At 48.0% G+C, this 21,438-nt stretch overlaps 3 protein-coding genes across 3 annotated transcripts; all 3 read left to right on the top strand.

Moving 5' to 3' along the window:
• Window positions 1-3,308: 3,308 nt before the first annotated feature.
• N7509_008220 (uncharacterized protein) lies at window positions 3,309-9,629 on the top strand (the record flags this gene model as incomplete). The annotated part of the gene is made up of 3 exons (XM_056632857.1): window positions 3,309-4,554; window positions 4,694-5,953; window positions 6,112-9,629. Coding segments are annotated over 3 exons (6,024 nt in total), but the record flags the coding sequence as incomplete, so codon positions are not given.
• Window positions 9,630-10,297: 668 nt separating this feature from the next.
• Window positions 10,298-12,964, top strand: N7509_008219 (uncharacterized protein; the record flags this gene model as incomplete). Its single annotated transcript, XM_056632856.1, has 1 exon — window positions 10,298-12,964. One exon carries the CDS (start codon window positions 10,298-10,300, stop codon window positions 12,962-12,964), a length of 2,667 nt encoding a protein of 888 aa, XP_056483476.1.
• A 1,454-nt stretch (window positions 12,965-14,418) lies between these two features.
• On the top strand, window positions 14,419-18,309 carry N7509_008218 (class V chitinase; the record flags this gene model as incomplete). The annotated part of the gene is made up of 3 exons (XM_056632855.1): window positions 14,419-17,363; window positions 17,464-17,655; window positions 17,727-18,309. The coding sequence occupies 3 exons, from the start codon at window positions 14,419-14,421 to the stop codon at window positions 18,307-18,309; spliced, it is 3,720 nt and encodes a 1,239-aa protein (XP_056483475.1).
• Window positions 18,310-21,438: the final 3,129 nt, after the last annotated feature.

The raw sequence follows: 21,438 nt of genomic DNA, 5'->3' as shown, positions 1-21,438 counted from the left end.
TTTCAGTCAGGCACAAAAGAGCATTCAAAGTGGGTGGCTCAAAGGATATCTCAAACGGAAAAAGAGCGGGAGAAAAGGAAAGCAAACTGCACTGAGGTTTTGGAATGGGGACTGAGGGTGGGAAAGGATATTCTGGCGTAGGGGGGAGGGGGGGATGGGGATTTGGGCAGAAGGGTTTGGGCTTCCTGGAGTGCCAAAGTGGTGGTGCTGCGCTCCTTTTATACACCAGCTCAAGAGGTCATTGTCTTGATAAATTTGATCCACCAAATGTCGTAGGCCAGCTCACATACCACTCAGAAGCATGAGCATTGCAGCCAGATGTCCGCTATGTCCGCCCCCGTTTCCCAAAACATGCTTTTGTCGTAGCCTTGCCTGAATCAAGGCAACCGCCCCGCCCTTCAACCCTGAAATTCACCACTGGATACAAATGCGGCAATTTTTGCCATCATTTCATGTGAAGACGGCCAGCAAGATGAAATGATTGGCGGCGCACATTAGCCGGACGAAGGGCCGCGGAAATTGTAGGCCCACCGGGTCTCACGGCATTCACGAAAGACAGTGGGGAGAGGCAGTGCAATGCAACCTCGAGGTGGCGAGAGCGGTGCAGTGTCCAGCGGCATGTCCGACAAGATTCCGAATCCATTGTACACCGATGAGGCGAGGATATCGCGACATCGACGCCTGCAGCCCGAAGGGCGAGACAGCAGTCTAGAGATGAAGCTCTTTCTGAAGCCAAAACTTCATAGTAAGGTCAAGGGAGAATAAAGCAAAAAATCCACCGATTGAAAATTCATATCCATCCCGCAAAGATCGTGAAGCGTGAAGCGTGAATTTGAGCCACGGCGAAAGCTGGCCGAAACGAGCTGGATTCCTGGTTATGCGATATCTCCGATCAATTAAAGGGATCAGGCAACCAGACCCAACTCGTTTGACCCTAGTGGGGCGCGAAGGAAGGGGGTTCAGTCATGTCGGGAGGGCTGGAAGAAATGAAGGTGCGTGGGAGAAGTGCAGATGAGGACGAGCGGCCTTTTATAGAAAACGGGTGCAGAGTTGGGTCGGTAAAAGCGGCCACTGCAACGCTAAACTAAACAGGGCGACAACAATGGACGCGATACCGGAAAGGGCAGGGCCGCTGCGGGTTAGGGCAGGCGGTCACTAAGGGCAGAACGGGGAGCGAATGGCGGCCGTTTCTGGCCCCCCGCTCACCGTGTCAACTAATACTATCTTTTAGAAGCTAAAATTATTAGTAAAATTAATATATAAGATACCTACTATAGAATCTAAATTAAAGAAAGAGAAGAATAGAAAACTATATTCTAAATCCGTTATAGCTACTTTAAATATATAGTTCTATCTTTTAGCCTTATAAATATACTAGCTATATTTCTAAGCTATATATACTTAGCCTTATAGAGATTACTAGATATTATATATATTATATATTGTAAGATGGGAATGCTCGCTGGCAGTCTGTCAAGCAGACGGGTCGATCGCGAAGAGACAAAACCACCACACTCGCAGAGTGCAGGAACGAGATAAGCAAAGCGTGACGCTATAGAGAGATGATCAAACGAGCAATAACAGAACCTTTCATACGCGGTATATCGATACCGCAACCTCAGCAGCCTCAGTAGAACATTTTAATAAGGGGAACATGCATGTTCAATTGATAATCTAGAACGAACGCTACTTATTCTCCTGAAACCAAGCAAAAGCCTTGTTACTAAGGCTTCTGTCACCTGACCCTAGGGTACCAATGTTGAGAGCGGAAATCCCCATTACAATATCTAGATAATATCTTAATCTTTTTAAAAACCTATAATAAATATACAGATTATATCTAAACTATTCTTAAGTACCTTAGAAGAGCTTAATTATTTACTAAAATATTAAAATATATATTCTACTAATTAAAAGTTAAATTCTTAGACTTTATTATTAGTAACTAAGGTATTTCTATAGATAAAAATAGGGTTATAGTAATTAAAGGTTAGGAATAACCTAAAAGCTACTAAGAGATATAAGTCTTTCTTAGATTCTGTAATTTCTATTATTAATTTATCTATAGTTATTCTCTAATAGCCTTACTTCTAATAGAAATACCAAAAGAAAGTAAAAATAGAAAAAAAACCTAGAGAAGTTAAACTAAATAAAGAGTAAACGAATACTTTTTAAGCTCTTATTAGATTCTTTAAAAAAGTATCCCTATTATAATTTTTTAATTCTAAATAATATATCTAAGTTAAAACTAATATATTAGGTTCTAGAGTAGCTAGAATTCTCTCTTAACCAGATAATAAAGGGATATAGTATCTAGTGTAATGGGGATTCCCGCTCTCAACATCGGTATCCTGTAGTCATGTGCTGGAGGCCTTAGCAACAAGGCCACCGTTTTGTTTCGTGAGATTAAGTAGCGTTCGTTCGATACTATCAAAAACAACATGCATGTTCCCCTTTATGAAAATGTTCTACTGAGGCTGCTGAGGTTGCGGTATCGATATACTGCGTATGAAAGGTTCTGTTATTGCTCGTTCAATCATCTCTCTATAGCGTCACGCTTTGCTCATCTCGTTCCTGCACTCTGCGAGTGTGGTGGTTTTGTCTCTTCGCGATCGACCCGTCTGCTTGACAGACTGCCAGCGAGCATTCCCATCTTACATATGGCGTCCCCGGGAAGGCTCGATTAACAAAAGGGTGGCTGAAAGCAAGAGCAATATCATTGTGAGAAGTGGGTACTGCGTTTGACCCTGAGAGAATACGACGGTATTCGAACATATCACAAAGGGTGAAGAGCGGCTTGATCCTAGGTAGGATCAGCCTATCAAATGTTCGAAATGTCAGCCGAAAGGCCTATCGAAATGCCGCTATCTGCGGAATATGTGCAGTTTTTACGATCAACGCTCGCTGATTGGCACACGGGAGATGCCATAACACTGGAAGGCATTTTACGAATGACACCGGGTCAATTGCATAAGATAGCGATTCAGAGATGTCCTGGCATTGGCTATGTCTGGCATTCAGCGCTGTCTAATATTCTGTTGTCATTTGCGCTACGTTATTTATTGGAAAAAGGATCACTGTCGGAACGGAATCAATCGCCAACGGCTGCGTCGTTATTATTATTACCATTGAGTACAGAGTCCCCTGTTCCCCGTTCTGTATCCCCTTCTTTGTCTACATCTTCATCTACTTCTGTTTCTACTTCGGAATCGTTTTGTCAGGCTGATTCATTCTCTGATACTACATCTGTTTGTTCTTCTTGTTCCTCGGCACCTCGTTTTCCTGCAGGAAAACGATCTCCCGAAACCATGGCTATCAATGACGGTGGAAATGACAGTGAACTTCCTGGCGATATGGCTGCACCCATTACCGCCGCGGAACAATTCACTCAGTTTCGCGAACCGCTTCCTGAAGCTTCTGGATCGACTATTGGTGAACCCTCTCGTCCTGCTAGTCCTGTAATTCAGGAAGCTACTGCAAGACCACCTCCGCCCCCTCCGCCGACAATACCTTCGCGGGATCCTGTACCACCAACTCATTACTATGCTGTTCCGCCGCCTCGACCAATATATCAAATGATATACAGCGCGATGCCAGCCCCAGGATCCCAGGGGGCCCCTGCTTTCAATGAAACCAATGCATCTGATTTCCTGAGAAAGCTAGAGGATACCTGTCGTCGCAGTGGTATTGTCCGTCATAAGGAAATTATGGATCTCCTCCCCCAATACTGCGAAAGACCGCCGCGTGTCTGGGTTGAAGGTCATTATGCCTGGAAAACGAGGAATTGGCGCATGTTTCGTGAGGCCTTCTTGGACAATTACCATGACTGGGATGATGAGCAGTTGAGGTATACCAAGGAATATCTCGACCAGCTTGTTGCCATTGAACGTTCGACAAATGATGAGATTCGTCATTATCTGAGCGAGTTTCATGAAGTATCCACGGAAATATCGTTGCTGGGTCTTCTGAGTGATATTGACCGAGCAAGCACGCTTATCAAGGGTCTTCCAATAAAATGGCAGAAAAGGATTCATAAGCGACATGCAGAGAGGTCTCGTTCTCGCCGTGATCAGATCTCCTACCAGACGGCCTATGAACAGGTGCAAGCAACCCTGCGCGTTGAGGCTGAAGTTCAGCGAAAGACCGAGATAAAAGAACCTGCAAGGAAATCGTCTCCTTCTCCCCATGTATCTTCGTCACTGCAGCAGCAGTCTGTTTCTTCTGTTCCTCTCGTACCTGCTATCCCGGTTGTTCTACCCAAGGATCGACAAGCTGATGACTCTACCTCGCGAGCAATTGACGATGTAGCCCGGAAACTGGAAGCTCTTGCGCTGAAACTGGATGCTAGGTCTGATCGCCGGAATAACCCTTTTTATGAACAAAACCGAGGTATACCGTCGAATGGCATGGGGGTCGGTCCTCCTAGGGAATGCTGGACATGTGGAGGTCCACACAACAGCACCCCCGATCAATGTGATTCTATCCGGGACTTCGAGGCAAAGGGAATGATCCACCGGAATGAGATAACTGGTCGAACGACTCTCAGGAACCAAGGTAAATCCGGGCCCGGAACTGAGACTGCGAATAGGGGTTCTGAGGAAAGACTTGATTCCTGAACAATATGCTGCATGGGCAAACCAAAACCTACAGCAATCTGCAAGCAATCATGTCCAATCGATACCCTCTGCTCCAGTACAGTTCCTAGGCGCGTCTCTCAATGGTATCTCTGGTCATGACTATTATTCTGCTCCGGTTCGATATGTTGCTGCGTCCCTTCTTGGATCTGAGCCTGCATGGGAAAAACTGTCAGAGGATGAGGAAGAATATGGAGAGGAATATTGGACAGGTCCAGTTAATGCTATCGGAGGACAGGTCCAGGATGGTCGTGTGAGAAAGGGAAAACAGCGCGCGTCTGAATACGCGCGTACCAGGAATGCTCAGCAAGGCCGTTTTCAACCGCGTATTGAGGAGGCTAATGAGGATGAACCAATGCTTGTACCAGATGACACCCAGGGAACTTCTCAGGAACAAACGCTGCAAGGTTTTCCGGCAGGAAACCCATCTCCGAATGACATTCCGCGTCGGGTCAGAGGACCGCAGGATCCTGCTGTGGCTGAGAAAAGGTCCATGATTACCGACCTGATACTGCGGAAGGTTTGGGAAACTAGCGTTACGATCTCTATTGGTGAACTCCTTGGCGCTGCTCCTCGTATTCGAGCTGGTGTCGGAAAAGATATCAGCACAGATGCTATAAGTCAGAAGCTTACCGAGGTCATCAACCAAGTGCCCATTAATGCTACTGCTGCAGATCTATCTCAATGCGTCGATGCCCAGGTTCAGGAATTGCAGAAGAGAGCTCGTTCCCATTTTATGTCGTCAGGTCCTAATTATGATGCTTCAGTTCCTCCGGTTGTTAGTTCTTCAGTCAATTTCCAAACTGCGCAGGTTATCGAGGCCCCTATAAAGTCACACCAGGAATATACGCGAGGGTTTATGTATGCAACGGCGGTTGTCGGCGACCAGATTATCAAGGCATTGATCGATACAGGAAGTGCGGTCAACATTATCCATCGAAAGGTGGTTAAGCGTATGAGCGCGTTGCCCGAGATGAGACTCAAGCCTCATCTTCAGCTCACCCCAGTGGACGGAGGTCGTGGAATCAGTGTTGCAGCATGTCTTGAACAGTTGCCTATCACCATTAGCGGCGTTACGGTCAATTCCCATACTATGGTGACGGATAATACCACGAATGAGTTGCTTCTTGGCAGATTGTGGGCAAGCAACGCAGGGTTGCGGACTGAGGAAATGACAGATGGCCGAGTCATGTGCACCATTTTTAATGAAGGCCGTAAGCGATACACTTCATTCATTGCTTATCGTCCCAGTGATGGCGGATCTATCTTCGAGAATCAACTGTGGCCCCAGGACTCCGCTTCTTTAAACGACGAGCAGGGTATGTAGGCGTGTTGTCATCCCCTGTTCCGGTGTTGTTTACTGAGGTCTCAATCCTCTGCCCTGAATCACCGCCTTCCGAATCGATTATATCTCTTTCTTCTTCCTCTTGCTGTCAGCTGCGTTCTCAGAAAACAAAAATTCTACAGCCAAAAACAGTCGAAAACGACAAAACCATACAAAAACATGTTAATCATATTGAGTTCTTCGCGGCACCGCCAGTCAGGGGTTTTCCTGCAGGAAAACCATCTCCCAGTTACGCGCGGCAATTACATGCCGTTCAAGACCAACTGGTCGCCCAGGAATATCGTACTGGGTTCTCTCTCGAGAGCATGACCGACACTCGACCGTTATGGAAGAGTCGTCCTGAATATCCGTCTTACTATCGAGCACCGGTCAATACGCTCTATAAAAGGAAGGCTGACAAAGTTCGTCCGGTAAATTCATCGGAATCAGATGGGACGATCCCCGTCGGCCACCCTGATTGGCAGCACGAATGCCTCAAAAAGTACCATACTCAGTATCGCGCACCTGACATTCGAACTGAATTCGACCATTTGCTCAAGCCTCGTATTTCCGTGATTGCGAGAGGTGCTCGTCTTACCCCAGAACGAGAGATAACACTGCTAGTAGGAAAGGATCTACTGCCACGTGAGAGAGCACTTTTTCGAGAACTTCTTTTCAAAAGAGAGGGAGTGCTAGCCTGGGAATGGGAACATGTTCAGAGGATACACAACGAAGTAATGCCTCCGCAACGCATTAAAACCGTCTCCCATGAAGCGTGGCAGCACCCCGGTTTTAAGATCCCCCATGCACTGAACGCTATAGTCATCGAAATGCTGCGTGATCGGCTACGCAAGGGCGTGCTCGAACCCTGTGATGGACCGTATCGGAACCCGTGGTTCCTTGTCGGCAAGAAGCAAACTGGCAAATATCGAATGGTCAACGCAGCAATGATGATCAACAAAGTGACAAAAAGAGATGCCAACATGCCTCCAATAGCAGATGAGTTTGCCGAAGAGTTTGCAGGAATGGCGATGGCTTCGTTAGTCGACCTCTTCTCCGGATATGATCAAATCGAACTGCATAAGGATGATCGGGATCTAACGGCTATTCAAACTCCCCTCGGTCTGCTTCGCCAGACCACCATTCTCCAAGGTGCATCGAATTCAGTCGCCCAGTTTCAACGAGTGATCTCGGTCATTCTGCATAGTATTTTCGGCACAAAGGCGCGTTCATTTCTTGACGATGTTGCCGTTAAGGGTCCGCGAACAACATACAATGACGAGTTTGTAGAAGAAGGGATTCGCCGATATGTCCTAGAGCACGTTCAGAATCTCGATGAAGCGCTATATCTTTTGGAATTAGCCGGAGCGGTCATCTCAGCCGAAAAGTCCCAGTTTATGATGAAAGGAATTGAAGTTGTCGGCTGGGTGTGTGACATTAATGGCCGACGACCCGACGAAGCGAAGGTTGCAAAGGTTACACAGTGGCCTACGCCTCGGTCGAAGGATGAACTGCGTTCATTTGTCGGCCTTGCTGTCTACTTTCGTATCCTGATTGAGAAATTCCAGGTCATCATGAAGCCTCTCTATGAGATACTGCGAAAGAATGCCCATTTTATGTGGAACGAAGTCCACCAGGTGGCGTTTACCGAGATAAAGTCACGCCTTTCAGAGTTCCCCTCAGTCCTGCCTATAGATTACGACTTTAATCCGTTTCTCATGATCGTTGCTGCAGATGCTTCTATAAAAGGATGGGGTGGCGTGCTCATGCAGGCTCGGAACGGTGTCCGCAATCCTGCACGATACGAGTCAGGGGTTTGGTCACAGGCTGAATCGAAATATGACGCAGGAAAGCTAGAATGCCGTGCTGTTTTGATGGCTTTTAAGAAATTTCGCCATTGGCTATATGGGGTACACTTCGTCTTGGAGACTGATGCTAATACCTTGGTGGCTCAATTGAATCGCACTGCAACCGACCTCCCTGGTGCTCTTGTTACCCGCTGGATTGCATGGATTCAGCTTTTTGATTTTGATGTCAAGCACGTTCCTGGCACTGGCAATGGCGCTGCAGATGCCCTATCCCGCCGTCCACCAACTGAGGAAGATCTACATGAGAGAGACCAAGAACAGGATATTGATGACTTTGTTGATACGGAGGTCCTATATCTCCGAGCCAGTTGTTGTCCTGTCTCTGCTAATGTTGAAATTCCCGGTGATCCTGTTATCGATGTGCTGCATGAAGGATACTCTTCTGAATCGGAGCAAATTGCAAGATACCTGACAACCCTCCGAAGACCTGGCCGCATGAGCCTGTCTGAATTCTATTCGTTCAAAAGAAAATGCATGAAGTTCGTCGTTCAAGAGCGTCATTTGTTCCGACGTGTCAAAGGTAATGCCGAATTGCTCCGCAGGGTTCTAGACAAAAAAGAAGACCAACAAGCTGCGTTGAAAAGCACCCATGATGATCTTGGCCATAAAGGACGAGAAGCTACGTATGCCTTGATCAAACATCGCTACTGGTGGTCTCGCGCGTACGAAGATGTGTCAAAATATGTTAAGACATGCTCATTATGCCAGGCCAGAGCTCCGAATCGTCTGCATGAACCTGCTATTGTTACGCAACCGCTGTTGCTTTTCGATAAATGGTATATTGACACAACTCGAATGCCTCCAGAAGACGGTGAACGTGTCGTTATTCAAGCGAGAGACTCTGTCAGCGGATGGCCAGAGGCGAGAGTATTGCATTCTGCGAAAACAGAGAGCGTCGTCCAATTCATCAAGGAAGATATCATCAGTCGTCATGGGATTCCTCGGGAAATAGTAATTGACATGGGACCTGAAAACCGTGGAGGATTAACAGCCTTCTTGGAACGCGAGCAAATATCAAGAGTCAAGATCTCCGCGTACCATCCCGGTTCCAATGGCCCTGTGGAACGTGCGATGCGAACTATGAAAGATGCTCTCTCAAAGATGACAGAAGGCTACCCTATAGACAACGTTACTCGGCAAATCAAGCGACCATGGAGGCCCCATTTCTATTCTGTCCTGATGGCGGATCGTTTTACGGTTAATGCCACCACTGGAATGAGCCCGTTCTTCTTTCTGTATGGGAAGGATCCTATTATACCCATTGAATTACAGATGTCTACCTGGAGCATGCTGCCATGGCATGAGGTCCGAGACCGAAAGGATTTACTAGCAATGAGAGCGCGGCAATTCGAAAAGCGGGACCAGGATATTGAAGAAGCAATCCTGCGTATGCGCCGTCTGAAAGAAGCAAATGCGCACTTCTTCGACGAACATCATCTGCTTCGGAATGACCGATTTGCACAGGGTGATCTTGTTCTCCTGCACAACACCATTCGCAGCATGGACTATCATTCAAGGACAAAACTACAATTCCGTTGGTTGGGGCCTTATCGGATTCATACGGTCAAAAGCGGTTCATATTTGCTGAGTGAACTCGATGGTACGGTTTTATACGATCTGACCCATCAGCCGGAGTCATTCAATGGCGATCGATTGAAGAAGTTCTATTCTCGGAAGGATCTAAATGATCAGGAAGAGGCTTCATCCTTACCGCAGCGTAACCCAAATGGACGTCCGAGAGGTCAACGAGGCCGAGGTAGTGGCCAAGGTCGACAGCAACATGAAGGATGGATTGAGACACCACGTGAGCGAGCACCACGACGACGGGGAAGGCCTTCGTTGAGAAGAACGAGGGGTCGCAGGTCCTAATCGGGGCATCGTTTTCCGGCAGGAAATTGATGCCTTAGAGCCTTAGAGCCTTGGGGCCTTGCGGCCTTGCGGCCTGATTTGGCCGTTTGTCTCGACCCGATTAGGAAGCCACGCTCTACATGATATAACTTCCTTTCTTCCCTCTCTTTCACTTTCAATTTCTTCAACCCCCCTCTCTTTCGCAACTCACCTTCATCATTTCTTCATCCATTTCATCGTTTTCGAACGCGTTTTGATGCTCGCCCGATACCACCGAACCATTTACGAACCACGGAGGACTCGCTGCAGCTTTGCAACTATTCGGCACTGCGTGACTCGACCAGGGGACGGTCGAGTCGGGAGGAGGGAAAGGACCTGGTTCTTTGTTCCCGAAGCTCTTTGAAACCTGCGATTCTTTGTTTCTTTCAGACCCCGCTTACTATTTCCTCTTCTAATATGCCTCGAAACCTACGTCTTTGATACGTCTTACCTGTGCTTCGAAGCCATTCGCCGGATACGATTCCTTTGACCGATCCGATTACCAACCTCTCCTTTCACCGTTACCTCCGAGACCTATTCGAATCACCTCCTTTGTTGCACGAACCGCATAAAGATACGCCGTGATGTCTGATTTCGAGATGGCGGAAAGCCAAAACACCTTTACTCCAGTGAACCGTGCTGTAATACGACGAGCCAGGATGGATGAACCAATTCCTACAGGCATGATTATCAAAGGCAAAAAGATCCACACGATTGAGCAAATGCTTGAGGCCCTGGAAGAGAGTGACGCTGCAGAAAAATATGACATTGCACTGTTTTGCTATGGGAAATTGAATGCTGCACATGACTTGCTCGGTGACGGCATCTGCAGGCTGTTTGACTATGTTAGCTCCGCAGAGTTATGGAAGGGTCATCATGAAGACCAAGAGGAATTCCAGCTTCGATGGGAAAAAGCAGTCCAGCTACAAAAGCGAAGAGCAAAGGATGCGAGAACAATCGAAGGCATTCGACAGCGAGCGCTTGTGAGATGGGACAACCAAGACCCCGCAGGCAGGAATACCACCGAGTTCTTCCAATGGGTCAAGAATCGAGCGTTTGCGGAGAAAGTTAGTAAGCTCCTGAACACAGATATGTCCTACGAGGATGTCAAGCTATCTATCAACAACCATGTCATCAAGAGATGTACCTTTGGAAAAGGAAGTGGAGCCCAGAAAACCAAGCACCTGGAACCCAGTGACCTGCTCAAGACCTGCCAGTGCCGTATCCTGACGCCGATTCTCCAAGAACACCTAGATCGTGCGGGTCTCCAGATAGACCAGGATGGATTCGTTTGTCCAAAAGGCGAAGGATTTGATCTTCCAAGGATCGAACCAAGAGCATATACCCTGCCTCCGTCTCCCGAGAAGAGTGTTTTCCTACCGGAAGATGATGCTGCTGCTGCTGCTGCTCCCCCTGATGAATTGGAAGACCAGGATATGGAGGAAGAAGAGAGCGTGGAATCTAGCCAGGATTCGGAACGCGACGAGGAAATGCAGGATGCCCCGCCGACACAGCAGGAAGTATTGAACAATGCCGTTGTCGAAGAAAGCGACGAAGAAACAGTTGCCCTCGCGGATGCACATGCGAAGTGTGGATGTTTACTGCGCCCTGCTACCCTGATACGAGCCCTCAAAGAAAAAGATTTCTCGAAGCGGAAAAATGGACTGGTCGCATTGCGAGCCATTGGAAGAAGATTAGCGAGGTCCGGAGATATCACTGTCAATACTCTTTGCAGTAAGCACGCAAAGGCACTAGTGGAAGCTATACAAATGACTAGTGCGTCCAAGAATCACCAGCAATTGGTGAACCGGGTTGCCCTATCATATCGACACATTGGGAACTGGGACCGATTTATGAAGGACCATCCTCGATGGTTTAGTTTCCGGCAGGAAAACGATCTCGGTTTCCATCGTTTCAAGCCGCAGCACTACGCCCCTCTTGTTTCTGACTTCGCCGCTGCTACAGAATGGCTGTCGGTTGATACCCTGATTGACCGGATCTACGCTGGAAAGGCCCCTGATATTCGCCCGGCAAAGGATATGCATAATGATGGCAGCACTATACTGCCAGGTCTCTTTTCATGGCTCGGAGAAGACCTCGACGGAGAACATCCTGAGGGACTATGGCCGTTGATTCACCAGGAGTTCCGAATGTACCATTACCACCTGAGCAAGTCGACAACAGAGATTGGATGGCTTCGTGGGATGTGGTATTCAAACATCCAGCAACTAATTCGGCAAGACCTCTCCTACTACATGTCATACGTCTTTTCCCGACCCGATCATGCATGGCGCCTGATTTCCTACCCCTATTACACCAAGAGCACTCAGATTGGTGAAAATACTAAGTTTCGGCACTTGGATATCAACATCCAAGATTATCTCGACACAGGACGGGGCGGCAGTATCTTGCAAGGATCTGTATCCTTCACCCAGGAAGATAAACGGAATTGTACCACGATATTGAAAGGGATGCATAAGACAGAGCGGTTAGCTGATTGGTGGAAGAACATTCAGTCCCGCGGGCCCGTTCCCGATGGCCTCATTTCTGGCATTGAACCCCATATGTGGACGAGAGATGACGAGGAGAAGTACGGCATCCAATGGACCCAAGAGGTTTGTGGTATCGGTGACGTACGTCTTTCTCTCCCATTCCTGCCTCATGGATCGACAGGACCGGCTACCGCAGTACGCAGAACAGGACTTGCGTGGTATACTGCCATTCAGGACGACCACGAAACTCTCGACTGTGCCGAAGCCAATACATGGGAGGAGCTTGCCGAGGCGCACCGCGCACAAATGCCGGCTACTAAGACACCATCTGGCTATCCTTCATCGCGGTATGGCACTATTCCATTTCCTTTCGCGGCCGGAGTTCAATTTCGAACAGCACGACACGATATTCCGAACTGCCTGGTAGGACGACAGAGATGGGACAGCCCCTCGGTTTGTATGGAATTGGACGACCTTTTTGGCAAGGATCCGGAAGTTGCAAAAAGAATAGTTCGTGACTGGCAAGAGGAAGCCTGGTATGAATACCTGCGTTGCTTCGAACTCACCAAGCGCTTGGAAAAGAAGGAATATGGCAAGCACTCCTTCTTCTCCCGCATTGAAAAAGGCATGCTCGTGGACGATCCTGAACTAGGTCTCTTGCCTGATGGTCCCACTTCCGTCGATGCTGAACTTCAAACGCTGTCGAACATGCAGCAACCTACCCCCGAAGCGGAGGTTGGCCTTCCTCATAGCGGCTAGGTGCCTATTAATGGATGAAGCATGACATGACTGTCGGAAGCGTTGTCTAACGAAATGTTGACGTTCTTTTCTTTGTTTTCTTTGTTTTCTTTGTTTTGACTAGGGGACAGTCAAATTTTCAGGGAGGGTGGTATGTAATGGGGATTCCCGCTCTCAACATCGGTATCCTGTAGTCATGTGCTGGAGGCCTTAGCAACAAGGCCACCGTTTTGTTTCGTGAGATTAAGTAGCGTTCGTTCGATACTATCAAAAACAACATGCATGTTCCCCTTTATGAAAATGTTCTACTGAGGCTGCTGAGGTTGCGGTATCGATATACTGCGTATGAAAGGTTCTGTTATTGCTCGTTCAATCATCTCTCTATAGCGTCACGCTTTGCTCATCTCGTTCCTGCACTCTGCGAGTGTGGTGGTTTTGTCTCTTCGCGATCGACCCGTCTGCTTGACAGACTGCCAGCGAGCATTCCCATCTTACATTAACTAGTTATGTAATACGCTTACAAAGCGGATCCATCTTAGCTCGAAAGATCGAAGCCGAGATTTCCTTTGTGAAAATACGCGCAAAAAAGCGAGGCCCACTTAAATTTTGGGTGATCCGTATATTCGGCCAAGTATTTGGGTGGCAAGTAATTGAAGCTGTCAAGGTCGCCCCAGCTCCACTATTAATCCCTCAATATTAAGCAAGAGCTTATCAGGAAAACAGTTCTGGTTAAAAAGAACAAAGGCATACCGAGGCTCGAATCGAACTGTGCTTGCCACTGCCTAGATTTATCGAAACAGGATATCTACGCTGGCGGGCATAAGCGTGGCATTGGAATGTCTCAGCCAAGCTCTTGGCTACATTAGGGCATATACTAGTCATTCTCCAATCTGAATTTCACGCGCTACTCTGAAGCTAAGCTCTGGCGATGCTGGCCTACCAGGCACCACCGGTAAATGATTGGCTGATCCATGTAGGGTCTCTTGCACTTGAATTAACTCTACCGCGGTTGAAAGCACACTTGGATGCGCCTCAGTAGTGTTTGCCAAATTCGGGAAATTGGACAAAAATATGGTTCCCTCTAGCACAATTTGGGCTCTTTTGACTAGGGCATAAGAGGGAACTCTACGGCGTACAATTGGTAATTTTGCTCGTCGAAATCTCTGCTCCGTTGAAATCGAATTGGAGTTTCCTGAATTTCGGGGTTTTATGAAAACCGTTGTAAATATTGCAGGAAAAAGCCTTTCAAGTAAAGTGGCTTCGGAATATATCCCTAGCGCATTATACGGCGGATGAGCGTTCCCCCCTCTCAAGTTCCTTGTTCTGTGGTATGCTATTTCTCTTCTGCTCTTTTGTTATCAAACACAGCAGCCTGAGACCAGCGCCGGCTCTGGCGGAATCGATTTCTGCAAGAAGACACTAATCAAAACCACAGCTTCTTCTTTTGCCAGAAGCCTGCAAAGTGATCACCGAAAATGCGGTTTGCAACCCTATGGGTGGTGGCCCAGTGTTGCTGGCTTGTCGCAGGACTCGGGTCCTCTTCACATGTTTCCATCGAGTCCTCTGAAAATTCCGCGAAATCCTCGGAATTACCACAGGCAAAACCAACAGGATGGCAGATGACCCCTCAGCTTGCTCGCAACTCATCTAAGGCTCTCCTGCCACTCTTCAGGCCTTACTCTCCGGATACACCGGCATTCAAGAACCGAGAACTGCTGAAGGATCTTGCTGGCAAGCCTAAATCCTCGATCTACAAGACTTCCGGAAATCAACCTGGTCTCTCGAAACGAGACTCTCTCCCCACTGGAACATGTGCTCCAGGTATACCATGTGTCAACGGTGCCTGCTGCAGTGACAGCGGCGTATGCTCCTTCGCTCCATCTAGCTGTGCAGCAGACGTCTGCATTTCCAATTGTAATGCTACGGCTCCCTGCGGCGAGTATGCCAAGGCAGGCGAGGGCGACTGTCCTCTGAATGTTTGTTGTTCACAGTTTGGGTTCTGCGGTACCACCTCCGAATTTTGCGGCACTGGCTGCCAGGATGGATATGGTTCATGTGGAGACGTCGACAGGCCAACTTGCTCGGGAACCTCAGCAGAGAATGGCCGGCGAATCGGATACTACGAAAGCTGGGCTGACGATTCAAGCTCCCGACTCTGCAATCGGAGAACACCAGACGAGATCCCACTGGTCGGTCTAACGCATCTCAATTTTGCGTTCACCTTTTTCAACCCAACCACTTTTGAAGTATCGCCTATGACATCAGCAGCTGCAGGGCTTTATAAGAGTTTTACTGGCCTCAAAAAAAAGAGCCCGGGTCTGGAAACTTGGATTTCCCTTGGTGGTTGGACATTTAACGATGAGGGCAATACCCCAGACACTCGTACGGCTTTCAGTGACATGGTTAGTACCTCTGCAAATCGGCGCCAATTTATTGAGCATCTGCAAAACTTTATGCAATCTTATGGCTTTGATGGTATCGATATTGATTGGGAGTACCCCGCTGCCGACGATCGTGGGGGCTCATCTGCGGACACGGAAAACTTTGTGAAGCTGTTGAAAGAGATGCGATTAAGCTGGGGTACTTCGTACGGTATGAGTGTAACTTTGCCATCCTCCTACTGGTATCTGCAGGGCTTTGATCTTGCCGGAATGGCAAAACATCTTGACTGGTTCAATTTCATGAGTTATGACATTCACGGTGTCTGGGATTCCAAGAATCAATATACTGGTCCTTACATTCGTCCTCACACCAACCTTACTGAGATCAAAGAAGGCCTAGATCTAATGTGGATGGCTGGAGTTGAGCCGAGCCAGGTGGTTTTAGGACTTGGCTGGTATGGAAGATCATTCACTCTCGCCGATTCATCCTGTTCTAGGCCCAATGGACTCTGCGAATTCAGTGGAGGTGGCAATCCTGGTTCATGTACCAACTCTGCCGGGACTCTTTCAATCGCCGAGATCAAGAAGATTCAAGATTCTGGTGTCGCTACTGAAAATTATGACTCTACGGCGGCAGTGAAGTGGATTACTTGGGACAAAGACCAGTGGGTGAGCTTTGACGACGGTGTAACCATGATGCAAAAGATGAAAGCCGCAAACAAACTTTGCCTTGGTGGTATTATGATCTGGGCAATGGATATGGACAACGATAACGGAGATGCTATGAGCGACCTCATGGGCATTGGCAAAGCCAATGGCGTTACGCCCACCCAAGCAGCTAGTTACAAGGAACAGTATGAAAATGCTGCCGAGCAGAACGCCGTCGCATCATCTTGTTACTGGAGTCTGTGTGGGGAAACCTGCAAGAGTTCATATTTCGACGTCACAGAAGCGAGAGGGCAAGTAGCGAACGTCCAACAAAGTTCTGTTTGCCCAGTGGGTGAATACCAAACACTGTGCTGCGCTCCTCAAACGACAATGGGAACGTGCAAGTGGGAAGGTTTCCGTGGCGTGGGTTTACCGTGCACTCCTGTATGCTCGGATGCCGATGCGGTTATCGTCGCGCAGAATAGTAACTCCTATTCAATGGACGACGATGACCATATAGCAGACCTGACCTGTACAGGTGGCTATCAGGCATATTGCTGCACCGGATTCATTCCTTCTTCAAAGACCAACACAGGAAACATGTTTCTATACGGACAAGGATTGTTCAGCAAGCGCAGTTTGGATAGAGGAACGAAAGACGCTGCCATTCTCGCACGGTCCGATACTGGACAAGCCTTGTTACTTGGCACTTGTGCCCTTGCCCTCGTGACGTTTGTGGCCGAGTCACCTGTGTCATTCGGGGTTTCGCTTTTAGGAATTCCAGCCGAGCTTTATCTATGTGCTGCTTCTGGCGTTGCAGTGAGTGCATCGGGGTTTGCTATTAAAACCTCAGGCCGAAAACCCCAGAGCAATCCAAACGGACAGCTAGCGACAAACAAGATTATTCTCGGTACCGGGAATGCCGTGAATGTCAATCAGTGGTCAAAACTGAGTTTCACGTCCACTAAGAACGGGCATTGCGACTGCTCGGTAACATATACATGCCGGTATGGGTTGGGTTGGGATGAGGTTTGTGATAATCAGCGATGGGCCATTACCTACCGCCTCAACCAGCAAACTACATTTAACCCTGGTGCTTTACGACCCCCTAATCGGAAGTACTACTCATTTACAAAACAACGTGCTAAGCAATATTATTCCCTTATCCGGAAATCGCGTGCTCCAGTGGGCGCACAATGTCAGCTGGATGAATTTCCCATGGGAAATCTCTTCGAATCTGGGAATAACAATCCTCAAACATGTCGATTGGTCAACTCGATCGCCAATAGTAGACAAGGACAGGATTTCAAGATGTGGAAGCAAAATCAGTGGGAACCGTGCTCTGACTTTCGAGTCAATACTTGCAAGCTCCCGCGTCCGGCTGCAACGTGGTAAGTCGTGGATCTCCTTTGCTGCCTAGATCCGGGCTACCTTTCTGTAGAAGAGTCTCATCGAGTCAGAAAAGCGTTATAAAATACTAATGCCATGCAGGGAATTTGGGGCCCTCCCCGGTAATCGGGGCATTGGTAATATGATAGGAACTCACTTCATCACTGCCCTTGGTTTTGACTCACAGACCGCCAATTCACTGTGCTTCGCCTCCTACACCTACACTGACAAGAACAACAACGTTCAAAATACAATGGTGGAAGACCATGGGTTTCGTGTTCTCGATGACGATCCGTATGTTCTCCAAGAAGCTATGTAGAGTGCGCAAAGATTTGACATACTAACCGGCCAATTCCAACATACAGAATGTACTACTGGCCAATGGAATGGCCACGACAGAGCTGGAAGATGAATCCAGGCCCCTCCTCAAACGCTGGAGATAGGCCAAGCTCGATCAATAGTGCTGGATACATGCGTCGGGAATTTCCAATTACGGCTGCTATGAACCAGAGTCTTCCGGCTGGAGGTGAAGTAAAGGAGTCAACCAAGCTCACATGCAACGCCTTCAATGACAGCAATCCCACATTTCTCATAGAAAATGGAGATCTCTCATTTGACGATCTGGATTTTGAAGACATGCTTGGCAATAAGATTGACGGCCGGGCTTGTGACATAATCTATGCTGATGATGAGGATGGCCCGGTGCAACTCATGGTTCACGAAGATGGTACAGTGGAATATAACACGGGTCTCGCTAACATTCCGATTACAAGTACTGGAACTCATATGCCCACTACAGAGGCTCAGATCCCGGGCGGTCCCATGGGACGTTATCACCCCGAGAGCACCTCCAGTCGCTATGATGTGTCGATAGGCCAGGTTACGGCAGCACCTCATTCCGCCGACCTGGAATATCACTTGCGCCATGGTCATGGTCATCATCATTGAAGATCGTTGTGATCTAACACTACTCAGGCAGAAGCTCATCGATGTACTTCAAAATTGATTGATCGCTTAGTCTTTCATTCAAAGTAGGTGGTGGGGGTCTGTGAGTGCTGAACACCCGTTTGTAGGAGAATTGTGCAAAAATGGTGGATGGCATCACTCAAGAAATTGGTCGTCTGACAAACTGTCCCTACCACAAGCTAGTCCCACGTATTTCCTTTTACCCTCACATGCCCGGGTCTCTGTGAGAACATATTTCAGCTCAGACTATTCCGTTAAGTGACTGCGTTGGCTCATGTTGTGCACCCAAGTGCGAATTCCCCGTCGTATTGGTGTGGACAAACGAAAGTTACAGTACGCTCATGTTATAAGCAACCGTCTTGCGCATACGCGGGAACTTTCCATACATTTCGGTATTCTTGTGTTTGAGCCAGAGGCAGCGGCAGTGTCACAAGAGGAACAGTTCGCTTTTGACTATTTCGTTAATTTCAACGTTGATAAACCGCCTCAACACCCTGCAAAATTAGGGTCGCCCGCTGCGGATTTCGAGTCAAATCTCTGGGTCCGGCAAAACGTACGCAAGTGATCGCTGCCGAAACCCCTACTCAGAGCCAATGAGCCCTTCATTGTAAACATGTGCTTCCTCACTGACAATGAGCCCTGTGCTGTAGAAACGCGCTCCCTCGCAGCCGATGAGCCCTGTCGTTGTAAAAACGTGCTCCCTCACAGCCCATGAGCCCTGTGACTGTAAAAATGTGCTCCCTCGCAGCAATGAGCCCTGCGTTGTAAACATGTGCTCCGCAGGGACGCCTGCGTTACCAAGAACCTCCGCAGGAGACCGCTGCGACACCAAGTTCTCCCTCACAGCCCTGAGCCCTGTGATTGTATAATCTTGAGCTTCCATGCAGCCTTGAGCCCTGCGTTATCAAATCTGCGCTCATTAGGCGACCCGTGGCGCCGCGGTCCTCGTCCTGATCCTCTGGCCATTGCAGGCACCTCTTCGTGGTGTCAGAGACTAGTATTCGGGTCCGTCTGAGACCTCGAAGATGCCGAGACCTGCTCCAAAGAATCCATAGAAATCAAAAATCCTCCAAGGGGGCTTTATGTGTTATGCCATTCAGCCTGTTTGTAGAGTTCACTATTCATGTTCCTTGTTCGCGTAGGGTATTTTGTAGCCTTAAATCATGCCCTGAGTTTCGATAATGGGCTTTTTCTTCCATTTAGTGTAAAGTAGAGCATTGAGTCATAGGGCCGGTTGAGATCTCGGTGTATGATAGCGTGGTGGCCAATCTGGGCGACGGCTGCAATCCAAAGTAGTCTCCATTGGTGTGAATGCTTGCTTGTGTCTTGCCTAGGAGTGGCGGTCTAATTTGTCCGGAGAGGCGAGTATTGTGGACTTCGAGGATGGCGCGTGTTGAGTGTAACAGTTGAGAATGAGGGAGAGGGTGAGGGTGAAGGTTGAAGGTGAGGTTTGACGGTGATTGATGGTGTGTTGATGGTGAGGGGTAGAGGTGAGTGAGAGTTGAGGGTGAAGAGTTGGTGATAACGGGGCCGGACCAGTGGGTCCCTTTGTTGATGTGCAGTGCGGTGCGATTGCCGAGCGATGAAGTGGCTGCCACCGGTGACCACCCATCGCCGCATAGCGCGAATCTTCGTTCCGTCACTAATCATTCAAAAGCTGATATACAGTGCAAAATTATGCTGTCCATCGGCTTGAATCTGGTAGCACAGCAAAGTGCAGTGTATTCAATACGCCGTACATATGGCCTTTTCTGAAACATCTCGGCCATGAGCTAGGGGTTGCGTGATGCAACTAACTTGGGTTTCCAAGTCTAAAATTATGTTCAAGTGTATAGTAAAATGTATCCTTATCTCTACTCCGGTCGCTCTTCTGTGCGATATCCATTCGGTTCGAGAATTGTCGCGTGCTCTTTGATGACACTATGTTTCTCTTAATAGGATACACGGCCATAAGGTGGCGTCGCTTTACGATGAACTGATATCTGCAAAATATATAATCCCAGACCTGCTCAGCAAGATCGTCTCCCTTGTGTGTCGGTCTATAGTTGAAGCTTAGCTAAGCCTCCTTGGGATATGTACTCGACAACAGATGAAAGGCTTTTCATATCTGGATCAAATCAAGAGTATGTTAATTTGTCAAGGGAGTTAGGGGGCGGGGGCGCAAGTGATAACATCACTAAGGCCCATTTGATTAGCCCCTGACTTGTACTTGTTATTGGCCAACAAAAACCGTACCACCAGCGCATTGCTGCCTTGCATCACATGACTAGTCAAATTGGATTAACTTTCGGCTCTTTTTGCCGTCCATACCAGCAGCGCTTTCCCAGGCAGCGTTACAGCAAGGAGTTTCAATTAATTCGGGTTCCGGTTGGAGGGTTTTTATACCATCCAATATTCTTTTCAAAACGGAATCTACGATGGGAAACAAAATTACTTTTGATGTATGCATTCATTGGACTGCATGCCCGTCGTAGATAAACCTAAATCAGAGCTATTTATAACGAATGAGCCTGTCTTTTCCAGGCCACAATTCCCATCCATCCTGGAAACTTAAAAGTCCTTTAACAGAATCGAGACCTCATATTTGATTTAAAACAGCGATGGCAAATGATTTTTGGGGATTTGATGGTCCATCTTGGTCATCAGCTATCAAGGACGAACGAGCGTTGGTTTCTGACTCGAAAGGTTAGTACTCAAGTTGTTTCGTCAACTAGTCAAATATTGCTATTCCGAGTATCTGAATGTTCGTATTCAAATATTATAGAACCTGGTTCTTCTCATCCAAAGCGAAGATCTTCTTCCGCAAGACAACCAGACGACCAAAAATCCGTCCTCCGAATGGAAGATGCGACCGGAGAGGATAAAATCTGGGGGTTTGACCCAGATCTATCTTGCCTATCTTTCTGTGCCACACAAAGTGTCGATAAAAATTCGCGTGACGTACCCAAGGTTCAGGCCACTAGCCACTCCAGTGCACAACCATTCCAACCTGAAAAAAAGAAAATTGAGACTAGGGGAGCTTCCCTTCCCCCCCCCACGAACGTACAGCCAGTGAAGAACTAGCAAAAAAAACCAATAATCTTCGAATAAAAGTATGAGCCTCCTAAAATG

This window comes from Penicillium cosmopolitanum (assembly GCF_028827165.1).
Source record: "Penicillium cosmopolitanum strain IBT 29677 chromosome Unknown utg000009l:1.0-9042332.0:1.0-9050551.0, whole genome shotgun sequence".
NCBI lineage: Eukaryota > Fungi > Ascomycota > Eurotiomycetes > Eurotiales > Aspergillaceae > Penicillium > Penicillium cosmopolitanum.
Note: the sequence above shows the minus strand (reverse complement) of the source record. Positions and strands in the feature narration are given on the sequence as shown.